This window comes from Somniosus microcephalus, chromosome 9 (genome assembly GCF_052327205.1).
Source record: "Somniosus microcephalus isolate GS21.2 chromosome 9, FLI_Smic_1.0, whole genome shotgun sequence".
In the NCBI taxonomy this organism is placed as follows: Eukaryota; Metazoa; Chordata; class Chondrichthyes; order Squaliformes; family Somniosidae; genus Somniosus; species Somniosus microcephalus.
The window spans coordinates 202,237,375-202,250,024 of record NC_140995.1 but is presented as its reverse complement, the minus strand read 5'-3'; the positions used below and the strand labels follow the sequence as shown (position 1 = coordinate 202,250,024).

General features: G+C 47.4%; 1 protein-coding gene across 2 annotated transcripts in view; it reads left to right on the top strand.

Annotated features, from left to right (window-relative positions):
- The window catches only part of scml4 (Scm polycomb group protein like 4), a 262,549-nt gene that overhangs the window by 68,779 nt on the left and 181,120 nt on the right, over positions 1 to 12,650 (top strand). For both annotated transcript variants that reach the window (XM_085997762.1, XM_085997763.1), the window contains exon 7: positions 9,127 to 9,370. In XM_085997762.1, coding sequence (XP_085853888.1) covers positions 9,127 to 9,370 — 244 coding nt within the window. The remainder of the gene's footprint in view (positions 1 to 9,126; positions 9,371 to 12,650) is intronic.

Sequence of the window (12,650 nt, the reverse complement as noted above, 5' to 3'; positions counted from 1 at the left end):
GAACAAATAAGTTCTTTGCCTTTAGGAATTTCTGACTCACAATGAAATTTCAATGTCTTGATGATTGATATGTACTTGCATTTATATAGTGTCTTATAACCTCAAATCTAGCTCCGAGCTTCCCACAATGAATCACTTTTGAAATGAGGCAAACACGGTAGCCATTCTCTGCCAACAGTGTCCCACAAATGTCCCCGTGGATGATGATACTCTTTTATAATTCTCCTTCCACTGTCATGTTGTATTACTATTACAAAGTATTTACAGCACAGAAACAGGCCATTCGGCCCAACAGACCAATGCCGGTGTTTATGCGCCACACGAGCCTCCTCCCACCCGTCTTCATCTAACCCCATCAACACTGAGTGTGAACAACTTGCATGTGAAAGGAAAGAGTGCGTGGAAGAGAATGACTAAATGAAGCTACATGGCCTAGCTCTTCCACTTCTGCCTACCATAGAGATGCACATTGGATCCGAGCCAAATGCTGGTCTCCGGGTCATTTGAATATTGAAGTTGCGTCCCCCCCCACTCCCAGTGTCCATTGGGTACTCCAGCTTAATACGAGTCACAGTTTTACTTTGGAGGTGTGGGTGTGGGGAGGAGGAGGAGGAGGGGGGAGGAGAGGGGGGGAAGAGAGGGAGGGAGGAGGAGAGGGAGGGGGGAGGGAGGGGGGAGAGAGGGAGGGGGGAGAGAGGGAGGGAGGGAGGGGGGAGAGAGGGAGGGAGGGAGGGGGGAGAGAGGGAGGGAGGGGGAGAGAGGGAGGGAGGGAGGGGGAGAGAGGGAGGGAGGGGGAGAGAGAGAGGGGGGGTGGGTGGGGGTGGGGGAGGAGGGGGGGTGGGTGGGGGTGGGGGAGGAGGGGGGAGGGTGGAGGGGGGGAGGAGAGGGAGGGGGGAGGGGTGTGGGGGGAGGTGGTGGCGGGGGCAAGGTTTAGCACAGCACTGCTGTGCAGACTGTTGAGTCTGTGCTTTCAAATGTAGTTATGCTGAATAACTGGACACAGACTACAGAATACTTAAACAGGTCTTTAGTAACTGAGGGTCAGGGCTGAACTGAAATACACTTTGCTCCACAGGGTTTATATACCGGTGTGGTCACCACCGGTACTACAATGTACAGGAGCCATCAGAAAGTAGTCCATCACCTTAAGGTATCCTCTTAAGGTGGTACAGGTTACATACACTACAATTCCTCCCCTTTTAGCTTAACAGTGTACACCCCAATTTAAACATAACATGGATAACATATATACAACTTTCACACAAAACTGTTCAAAGATTCAGTCTCTGAGGAGGCCTCCTGATCCGGGCCGGATAACGCCTTTCAGGGGTCTCTGGTTCTCGTTGCTGGGGTGACTCATCCATTTGATCTCCTATGGATTGAACATCATCATGTACGTTCAAGTCTGAGGTAGATGCTACAGGCTCAATAACTTCTTCAACTGGTGTCTCTGCCGTAGACATGGGGTCGACCCTTGTTCTCGATTCCACAAGTTGGTCAGCATGACGTCGTATTACGTTCTCACCAACGTCTACCGTGTACATCAAGGGTCCTTGTCGGGCACGAATTGTTCCGGATTGCCATTTATCATTCCTATAGTCCCTGGCCAACACTGGTTGTCCTATTTCGAAACTCCGAGTGGCCTTGTTATTTATGTGCTGGAATTGCTTGTTTTCGACTTCCCTACGCACATTGGGTTTTAACAAATCCAACCGGGACCGCAACCTCCTGTTATAGAACATTATGGCAGGGCTTTGATTTGTCACTGCATGCGTGGCGTTTCGATATGCCATCAGGAAATTGTCCACCTTGTGTTGTAGTGGAATATGGTCTTCACTCATGGCCTTTATCGCCTTTTTGAACGTTTGTACAAATCTCTTGGCCAACCCATTGGTAGCCGGATGATATGGGGCAGATGTATAGTGTTTCACCCCATTCTTTTTCATGAATTTCTGGAATTCTTCTGACACGAACTGTGGTCCGTTGTCTGAACATATTTGTTCCGGCAACCCATTCCTTGCAAATATGGTTCTTAGAACTGCGATCGTCTTTTCAGAGGTAGTGGTCGACATCTTAATCACTTCTGGCCATTTAGAATGTGCGTCTACCGCTATCAAAAACATGGAATCCATGAATGGACCTGCAAAGTCGATATGCACACGTTGCCATGGGGTTGAAGGCCATTCCCACGGATGCAGCGGTGCAATTGGAGGTGCGTTTTGAACTTTTTGGCACCCTGAGCAGCTTTTAGTCAGATCCTCTATTTGTTTGTCGATACCTGGCCACCACACATAAGCCCTAGCAAGGCTTTTCATCTTGACTCCCCCCAGATGACCTTCATGCAGTTCCTTCAGAACTCTCTCCCTTAATTTAGGAGGAATAATCACCCTTGTTCCATACATCAATGTTCCTTGACAGACGGACAGCTGTTCTCGTCTGGCTGAGAATGCAGGTAACAGTGGTTCGCCATGTGCTGGCCATCCCTTCACTGTCAAATCGTAGACCCGAGACAGTGTCGGGTCGTTTCGGGTCTCTCTCTCAATACTCGCATTGGTGACTGGTAAGCATTCGATGATGGTCGAGTGAAATATCTCGACAGGGTCAACTGTCGGTGCCTCTTCCGCTGTAGGTAGTGGCAGGTGCGACAGCCCATCAGCATTACCATGTTGCTTTGTACCTTTGAATTCGATATCATATTGATGTGCCCCTAGGAAAAGGGACCATCTCTGAAGCCTCTGCGCCGTCATAACCGGAACACCCTTCTTAGGGTTAAAAATGGAAACCAACAGCTGGTGATCTGTCAGCAGCGTAAACTTTTGGCCTTGCAGGTAATGGTTAAATTTCTTAACTCCCCACACGAGGCTGAGAGCCTCCCTATCTATCTGAGCATAGTTGCGCTCTGCGGAGGTCAATGATCTGGATGCGAACGCGACTGGCCTTTCCAAGCCATTTGGCAACTTATGTGAGAGCACTGCCCCGATACCATATGGAGAAGCATCACAAGCTAAGCGAATAGGCAGCATTGGGTTAAAGTGAGCCAACACTTCCTTAGAGGTGATCAGTGCCTTGCTTTTTTGAAAAGCCCGCTTACAGTCCTCGCTCCACTTCCATGGTACTCCCATTTGCAAAAGAGCGTTCAGCGGGTGTAACACCGTGGATAAATTTGGAAGAAACTTGTGGTAATAGTTAATCAACCCAAGGAACGACCTCAACTGGGATACATTTTCCGGAGCGGGAGCTTTCACAACAGCTTCGATCTTGTCAGGTGACTTATGAAGCCCCTCCTGGTCAATGACGTGGCCGCAGTACGAGATTCGCTTCTGAAAGAACTCACATTTCTGGCGATTAACTCTGAGTCCATATTCTTTCAATCTGGTGAGCACCTGCTCCAAATTCGCGAGGTGTTCCTTATCATCATCTCCTGTAATCAGAATGTCGTCCAGATAGCATTGAGTGCCTGGAATTCCCTGCAATACCTGCTCCATGGCCCTTTGCCAAATCGCTGGAGCCGATGCCACTTCAAAAACCAGTCTATTATACTGATATAAGCCCTTATGTGTGTTGATCGTGAGACACTGGCGTGACGCTTCATCAACTTCCATCTGTAGGTACGCCTGCGCCAGGTCTATCTTGGTGAAGTGTTTCCCGCCAGACAGCGAAGCGAAGATATCCTCAATCCGCGGAAGCGGATATTGCACCGTGTGAAGAACCGGATTAACAGTGATCTTGAAATCGCCACAGATGCGAACCTTCCCAGGTTCCCCCGGCTTGTTGCTCAATGAACGCTTCATGACGGGAACAATGGGTGTGGCCCATTCGCTCCAGTCCACCTTTGACAGTACTCCTGAACGTTCTAGCCCTTCCAGCTCTGCTTCCACAGCAGGTCATATCGCATAAGGTACTGGTCTGGCTTTGAAAAATTTTGGGTTTGCATGTTCTTCAACCTTGATGTTTGCCGTAATTCCTTTCAGTGTTCCCAGTCCCTGTTGGAACACCTCCTTAGCATCGTCCAATATTTTGGACAGTCGTTTAGGTTTGACGTCGTCCTTTTTACAGGAATCTACAGTTAGTGCTTGTAAGGAATGCCAGTCCACATTTATTGTCCGGATCCATTCCCGTCCCAGTAGTGGCGGACCTCTCTCAGGTAACACATACAAGTCCATTTCCTGACTTTCTTTACCATTGTAGACCACCTTTACCTTTATCTTTCCGATGGGGTATACTCTTTGCCCCGTGTATGTTTTCAATACAATCTCCGTATCCCTCAGGGGAATGTGTGAGAATAACCTTTTGTAATCTTGCTTATTCATGACCGTCAATGCCGATCCAGTGTCCAATTCCATCTTCACTTGGACTCCTGCTATCCGAAGCATGACCCAGATAGTTTGGTGGTCTGCTGTGTTACCCACATTATGTATTTTTAGACAACCCAGTTCCTTACTGCTGGAGTCTGAATCCGTCTTCTGTTCATCCGAACTGTTCTCTGTCACCTTGTGTACTTTTTTGTACTTCTCCTGCGGCGACTTTTTGCTGCTGGTCTTCTTTCCTGACCGGCATACTCTCGCTATGTGACCAAGTTTGCCACATTGCCTGCATTCTTTATCTTTGAACCAGCACTGGTTCTGGTCATGCGTTGTCCTTCCGCAATGATAGCACTTTACTGCGCCCAATGCCATTTCATTGGTGCTGAATTCCAATGGCCTTTGCTGCATTTCTGCAGTGCCTCGTGCTGCTGCCTCGTGCGATGCTGCAATGCTGAAAGCTTTGTCCAGCGTAAGATCCTTTTCCTCTAGCAGTCGCTTCTGGGTTCCTTCCCTTAGTAGCCCACACACAAACTTATCTCTCAGAGCGTCTGCTAGTCCTGTACCGAACTGACAGTACTTTGATAACTTGCGCAGTTCGATTAAGAATTCAGCGTTGCTTTCCTCTTTAAGTTGAATTCTTTTGTAAAATTTAAATCGTTCCGCTATCAGCAGCGGCGTGGGGTTTAAATGCTCTTGCAGGATAGTAACAATATCTGCGAAACTCTTTCCTACCGGTTTATCTGGTGTTACAAGGTGCCTTAATAACCCGTACGTCTTCGCACCCATCGAGTTTAATAGGGTTAGTGCTTTCTTATCCACCGGTACCTCATTCGCTGTACAGTAAACTTCAACGCGTTCCACATAAGTGGCCCAATCTTCCACATCGCTATCAAAAGCAGTGATGTTACCTGTTTTTGGCATCCTTGTTGAGTTTCCTTTATTTTATTTTATTTTTCAAAATGGCGGCTTCCCGCGCTTGGCGGCTTTTCCCGCGCTTGTCTTCTTCCCCCGCCGACTAAAAATGGCGATTACCGCGCTGTTGCCGTTCTCGCCTCCCAGCGGTCCTTTATTTCCCCCGACGCTGCTGCTCTTATTCCCCACTGCTCCCGCGGTCCTCATGGACATCAACGCTTTTCTGGCTGCTGCGTGTCTCTGCCCCGATTGCAGTCCAGCCCCTGACACCGGCTGCGGTCGTGTTCTCCGCCCTTTTCTTCGTTTTCCCTCCCCTTCTCCCACTGACAACTCGGCCGACTTCCCCTCCGTGCCGCTCGATCGGGCTTACCCGCCGCTGTCGTAGAAGGGATGATCACTGCCTGTTGCTGATGGTGGACTTCGTGGCCAGCAAAGCAACCCGGGTTCCCGATGGCCTCCCGTGCGATGCAGTGCTCAGCAGGATGTTGAGGGCGGATGCCCCTTTTCGACGCCCGTTCTGAGGACGAAGCTTCCTTGGATGCAAACTGCCGCTAGGTACGATCAGACTCGTCGCCACTGTTGAGTCTGTGCTTTCAAATGTAGTTATGCTGAATAACTGGACACAGACTACAGAATACTTAAACAGGTCTTTAGTAACTGAGGGTCAGGGCTGAACTGAAATACACTTTGCTCCACAGGGTTTATATACCGGTGTGGTCACCACCGGTACTACAATGTACAGGAGCCATCAGAAAGTAGTCCATCACCTTAAGGTATCCTCTTAAGGTGGTACAGGTTACATACACTACACAGGCAGCCTCTGTGCTCCCTGTAAAGTGGAAAAGATTTTGTACTCACAGGCTCTGTAGCCATAAAAAAATTCACGGGTCTCCCTGCTCTGCCTTTGGTGCGCTGGATGCCTGGAACCAGCAGGATCCTCTAGCGTCCAGTGTAGTAGCCACACAAATGGAGGGAAATATACCCACGGGTGAGTGCACTGCCTGTCCCTGGCACTGGGAATGAGAGATTGGGGAGAACGCGCAGCAAGGCGGACACGTGGAGGGGCGAGTCTACGAGCAATTCTCCACCCCAGATCAGCCGAGAAAGCCGCAGGGAATGGGTGTGAAATCCGCTGTCCTCATCCAAAGAACTAACAGCGAGAAAATAGTTTGTTCGTGAATTATCCAACTTTTATATAAATTGCATCGTTCATAAATATTGACTAAAATTGCTTCTGCAAGCTCCGTGCTGCTGTTGTATTGTTTACAATTTGTTCACATGTTCTTTTTAAAAAGTGCTGCTTGGTGGTTTGAGTGGGCCATGAGGTCCTGCATTGTCATTTATTTCTGGCATCTGGTTTTGAGTCTAGCTCAGCCTGGTAGTATGAAAGTCTCATCACTCTGCTGGATGTGAAAATATTTTAGCAGTCTTCCCCCAGTTCTAAAAAGGAAAGAAAATTGCGGATACTGGGAATCCGAGATAAAAACAGAAAATGCTGAAATACACATCCGATCCAGCAGGGATAAGACAGATTAGCAACAACCACTTGCATTTATATAGCGCCTTTTAATGTAGAAAAACGTCCCCAATCACTTCTCCCGGAGGTGTAATGACAAAAAAATGGATGCTGAGCCAGAGAAGGAGATGCCAGGAGGAGTGACCAAAAGCTTGGTCAAAGTGGTGGGTTTTAAGAAGAGTCTTCAAGGAGGTGAGGTGGCTGGGTTTAGGGAGAGAATTCCACCTCCACTGCCCACTACGTCTGTGCTGTCGGACTACTCGTCCTGCATCCAAGTCTTGAATGGGCCACAATTTCCTCCAGTTAAGCATTGGGAAGACCAAAGCCATTGGTGGGTCGAAGGGAGGGAGGAATGCCAGAGTCAAAAGAATGGCGAGATCTGCGGGGAGGGTGATTATAGAGCTGGAGGAAGTAACTGATAGGGAGGGTCATGGCCATGAAGGGATTTAAACACAAGGATAGGAATTTTAAATTGGAGGTGTTGGAGCATCGGGAGCCTGTGATGGTCGGCTAGGACAGGGCTCATCGGTGCGTGGGACTTAGTGCGGGATATAAGATACGGGGAGCAGAGTTTTGGATGAGCTGAAATTTATCAATGGTGGAGGATGAGAGACCGGTCAGGAGAGCATTGGAATAATGGAGTGTGGAGCGTGGATGAGAGTTTTAGCAGCCGATGATCTGTGGCAGGGACGGATGTGGGCAATGTCACGGAAGTGGTAGTAGGAAAGAATCTGGGTTGGAAGGTCAGCTTGGGTTAACGAACATCCTGGTTGTACCTGGAACTGTGGTTGGGGAAGGAGATGGAATCGGTGGCAAGGGTATGGAGTTTGTGGCAGGGGCTGAAGACAATGGCTTTGGTCTTCCCAGTGTTTAACTGGAGGAAGTTGTGGCCCATTCAAGACTTGGATGTTGGACGAGTAGTCTGACAGCACAGACCTAGTGGGCAGTGGAGGTGTTGAGAAAGGTGGTGGAGAGGTATAGCTGGGTGTTGTCAGCATACCTGTGGAAACTGACCTCATCGCTTTGGATGATGTCTTCAAGGGGAAGAGAAACTCTGGCTATGATTGGCTAGGTAAGAGTGGAACCAAGTGAGAGCAATCCAACCGAGCTGGACAACAGAGGAGAGGCATTGGAGGAGGATGGTATGGTCAACTGAAATGTGCCCTTTAATTATTTTTTGGGTGTGCGGCCCGTTCAAAATACCGTGCGTGTGCGTTTTTTCCCATTTAAAAGCCGGTATGCCGGCTGCGCGGGAGCTCCAGAGCGCTGTGCAGCTTAAAGGGAACATTAGTCGACTGTGTCAAAAGCTGCAGAGATGTCGAAGAAGACGAGGAGAGAAAATGCACCATGGTCACTGTCACAGAGGATGTCATTTGTGCCTTTGATTCGGGCTGTTTTACTACTCTGGCAGGGGAAGTAGCTTGATTGGAGAGATTCAATCGTGGAGTTGCAGGAAAAATGAGCACAGATTTGGGAGGCAGCAACACATTCAAGGACAATAGCAAAATACTGCGGATGCTGGAAATCCGAAATAACTGTTGTTATTACACATTCAAGGAGTTTGGAGAGGAAAGGCAGGTTGGAGATGGGACGCTAATTTGCAAGGACAGAGGTTTTTTTGAAGAGGAGGGTGATGCCGGCAGATTTGAAAGGGAGGGGAACAATTGCTGAGGAGAGGGAACGCTTTATAGTATCAGCTGGCATGGGGCCAGGAAGGGAAGCTGGGTGGTCAGCAGTTTAGAGGGAATGGGATCAAGGGAGCAGGAGGTGGGTCTCTTGGACAAGATAAGGGAAGAGGGCATGCGGGCAGACAAGAAACTAGAAAGAGTTGTGGGATCAGAGCTGGGACATGGGGGAGCCTGGGTGGAAGTTTGGCTGGATACGCAAGGGGAAGGCGGAAAGCAGCAGAGTTAGCTGAACGGATGGTCTCATTTTCAGTGAAAAGAAGACCATGAGCTCCTCGCAATTGTTGATGGAGGTGAGAATGGAAGGGGCATGGGAGAGGAATTTGAGGAGATGGTTGGTAATGGAGAACAGAAGCCAGGAGTTATCTTTGCTCTCCAGAATGATCCTGGAGTAGAGGGAGGTTTTAGCAGATTAACATTTCGGGTCTAGACCCTTAGTCAGAAGGATGTCCGTTGTGGGAAGTCGAAACATTTGCACAGGTGCAGCAAGGTTGTGCTTTCCTGCGGTTGGGGTGAAACCACATTGTTGGTGTAAAGGGAACTCTGTTGTGCAATTGGCTGTGCTCTACCCGAGCTGGCACTGGGAGACAAAATTGGTCGAAATGTCCCATTCCCCAGCACTGACCTCCGTCAGCGTGAGGAAAAGAAAATTAACCCCCACTTTTTTTTAAGTATCAGCCACGTAACTTTGCACTTTTCACCTATATAGGAACCCCTGACTCCTCCTCAGAACCACTTCGAAGCAGGAATGAAGCTGGAGGCAGTGGACAAAAAAAATCCCCATTTCATTTGCCCAGCTACCATTGGGCAGGTGCGAGGAAACGAAATTCTGGTAACCTTCGACGGGTGGAAAGGGGCCTTCGATTACTGGTGTCGCTACGATTCCAGAGACATCTTCCCAGCCGGATGGTGCGAGCTGACCGGTGACAACCTGCAGCCACCGGGTGCAAACGGTAACCTGCCTCCTGAAGGCTATTCAGCTGATTTGCCTGTCCGTGTGCAGGGCGGAATGTGAAGTACAGTTATTAGGGAGCTCCCTTCAGTTTTGCAAAGTAAATGTTTTTCCTGAATTTTACCACAGGCTTTATTTTCCCTGCCTTCCCTTTGGAGTTAGCATTATAGCAGTTTGGGATGGTGTGTTACATCATCCAATGGATAGCGTGAGCATTGATGTGCCCGATCGTTTTGTCTTGCCTTTCTTTTCATATGTGCGTATGTTCCTTATTTGCTGCTATTTGAATCGTTCTGAAGCTGAAGGGAACACATTCCACTGTATTAGCACCTTGCTTACCGACAACAGGGCTTTTGTACAGCAGAAAGGCGCTTCCCTAGCATCCAACTCCGTGATTGTTCCGTGCTTTAACATGACCGAGAGAATTGTAAGTCATTGCTTCTGTCACATTGCCTTTGGTTTATTATGAAGGTTCGTTTTCCCTATTGAGTTGATTTTATGTACTTATTTAGTTCAGGCGTGTGAGTAGCTAGTAGCTGCTGCCGTGTACAAACAGCAGCCATCTCAGCGAGAGCTTTCAATATTTGCACTACCATTTTCAAAAAGTTTTGTGCAAGAAACCTTAACCAACAGAGTATCCACAATATAAACAGCCTCCCGTTCAAATAATTGGACAAGAGTCTCAGTGCATCAATATCTCATTACGACCAGGCAATATTAAAACACGTTTGGCAGCAGCTATTAGCCACTCACATGCTTGAACTAAATAAGTGCACAAAATCAACTCAACAGGGAAAACGAATATTGAAAGCTATCACTGAGACAGCTGCTGTTTGTACACGATGGCAGCATGAAACCTTTATCTGCTCTTTTTTTGAGATAGCTTTCTCTTTTTTTTTCTCTCCGTCTCTTCACTCCCTCCATTGCTCTCTCACTCTTGGTATTTTTCCACAGTTTTGACAAAGGTCAGTAAATAAACATGACATCAGTGCGAGCATCTTGCATTCAATTATGGGCTATTGTAGGCCTCCGTAAAAAGGACAGGAATGTGACTTCAGCATTGTGTTTCATATATAAACCCTGGAAATATTCACCTACAGATTTAGTGATGAGGGTGATATTGTGCTCTGGTTTGTAAAAGGGGTTAAATGCTTTCTATCCATAGATTTTAATGGCGCACAATCAAAATGGTAGGTACATGTATTATTGCTAAAGCCAAATTCATGCAACGTGATCATGTTATTGAGAATAGTAGGAAACCTGCCAATCACAAAGCAACTATAATAATCATTAATCACTGCTCACGCAGCTAATGAGCTACTTAACCTGATTAACTGATGAAAAGTTTGTTACTGCAGTGGTGGAGTGCATAACATTCCGGAGTAGTAGCTTAGTGACACCGTCGTAAAATCCGCTTCACTGAACCAGCCTGAGGAGGTCCTTGTAGACTGCGTCATAGAGAAATATGAGAATCTTTTTTGGTCTGGCGGGTGAACTACAAGCATGCGCTGGAGGCAAGCTGCATTTGTCCGGGGGGTTGGCTACTGTGACTGTTCCCACCAGGCAGGAGATCTGGAACAAGATTCATAGAATTACATTGGCCCATAATTTCCGATCAGAGGCTTCCTGCGTGCGGACGCCTCCTATCGGGAAAAAATCTACGCCCTTACCTGAGGGCTCCCGAGGTCCGGCCATTTCCGATCCTGGGCCTCTCCACGGCGAAATGCGCAGGGCCCACGTATCCCAGGGGCGTAGGCGGTTCGCAAGTGTCCCTGGGATCACGTGGGCCAGGGGAGCCAATGGGAGACGGGAATCTCCCTTCATACTTTTGACAGATAAACCCATCAAAAGATCACTGAAAAAACACATCAAAACATTAAATACATTTTTTAAAACCCATCACATTTTAAAAATGAGTTAAAATGACATTTTGGAAAAATAAATTAGTGTTTTACAGGGCTAAAAATAAACTTACCTTTTTTAAAAGTATTTTTAAATTATAAATGAGTGAAAAAATTTCTTTTTTTTACTTTTTTAAACTCTTTTGCTGGTAAAAGCAGGCCTTATGCCTGCTTTTACCAGGCGAAAGATTTTTAAGTGATTTCAGCGGGCAGAGGTTCTGCAGAAAGCGGAACTCTCCACCCACAGTGGCCCGTCTCCAGGGCAGGCGTCCGATTTGTCAAGAGGATTCTTGACAGATCGGAAATGCCGGTTTTCAGCGCATGCGCTTCGCATGCCTGAAACCGGTATTTCCAATGTCCCTACGGGTGTGTACACACCTGTAGGGATCAAAAAATACTGGCCATAGAGTCTACAGCAAAGAAATAGGCCATTCAGCCCAACTGGTCTATGCAGATGTTTATACTCCACATGAGCCTGCTCCCACCCCTCTTCATCTAAACCTATCAGCATATCCTTCTATTTGGAAAACAGTACCAAAGTAAGGCAAGAATATTATTGTGAAGTAGCAGCACAGAGCAGATACGGAGATGGACTTAAGTATTTGTTATAGGTGTATGCAAAGCAATTCTGTACTCAGACAACGAAATGTTGAGAAAGAAGTAACAGAAAGTAGTACGAGTGAAAATAGCAAGTGAGTTACACTACACAAGCCTGAATAGCAAAGAGAATGTACTGTAGGAAGGAATTTCCAGGGGCTTGATCACCTGTCTGAATCCACACCGTTATTAGGTTTAACAGCTTAAATCATCCACATTAGGAGGCTAAGGAATGGAACAAGTGGTGGACTCTAACTTTGAATGTGAAGTGAGAATTTTGTAATTCATAGGAAGGGACATTTTCGAAGGCCTGAGGAGTTTGGACGGTTGTGCAGACCAATTGGTGTGTATATTCAATGATTTGCACCATATGTTACATCAACATGTCCAGTCACACTGCGCAGTTCTTAATGGCTCGTGTAATGACAATACAATACCTAAATGGATAAGCGTGCTTGTGTACTCATAATGTCCCATCTGCTGTTTTCACAGATCAAGGAGAACACAGTGACATTCAGTACACAGTCGCAGAGGAACAATCTCCAGAGAACCGTCCTTCACAACACACTTGAATTAAATAATACAGACAGAGGAATTTAGTGACAAGTAAAATAGTCAAGTGAATGAGGAAGCACAGGGTGAAGCAAGGGGTTCTGGTGAGGAAGGGGTGGCAGAAAAGTGGGCTGTTGAGCTCGTAGGTGCAGAGCAGAGGTCCAGTGTGCCAACCGCCCCTCCTGAGCTGTCTAGGTACGTAGACTTAGTGGACCTGCTTTCTAATGGAGG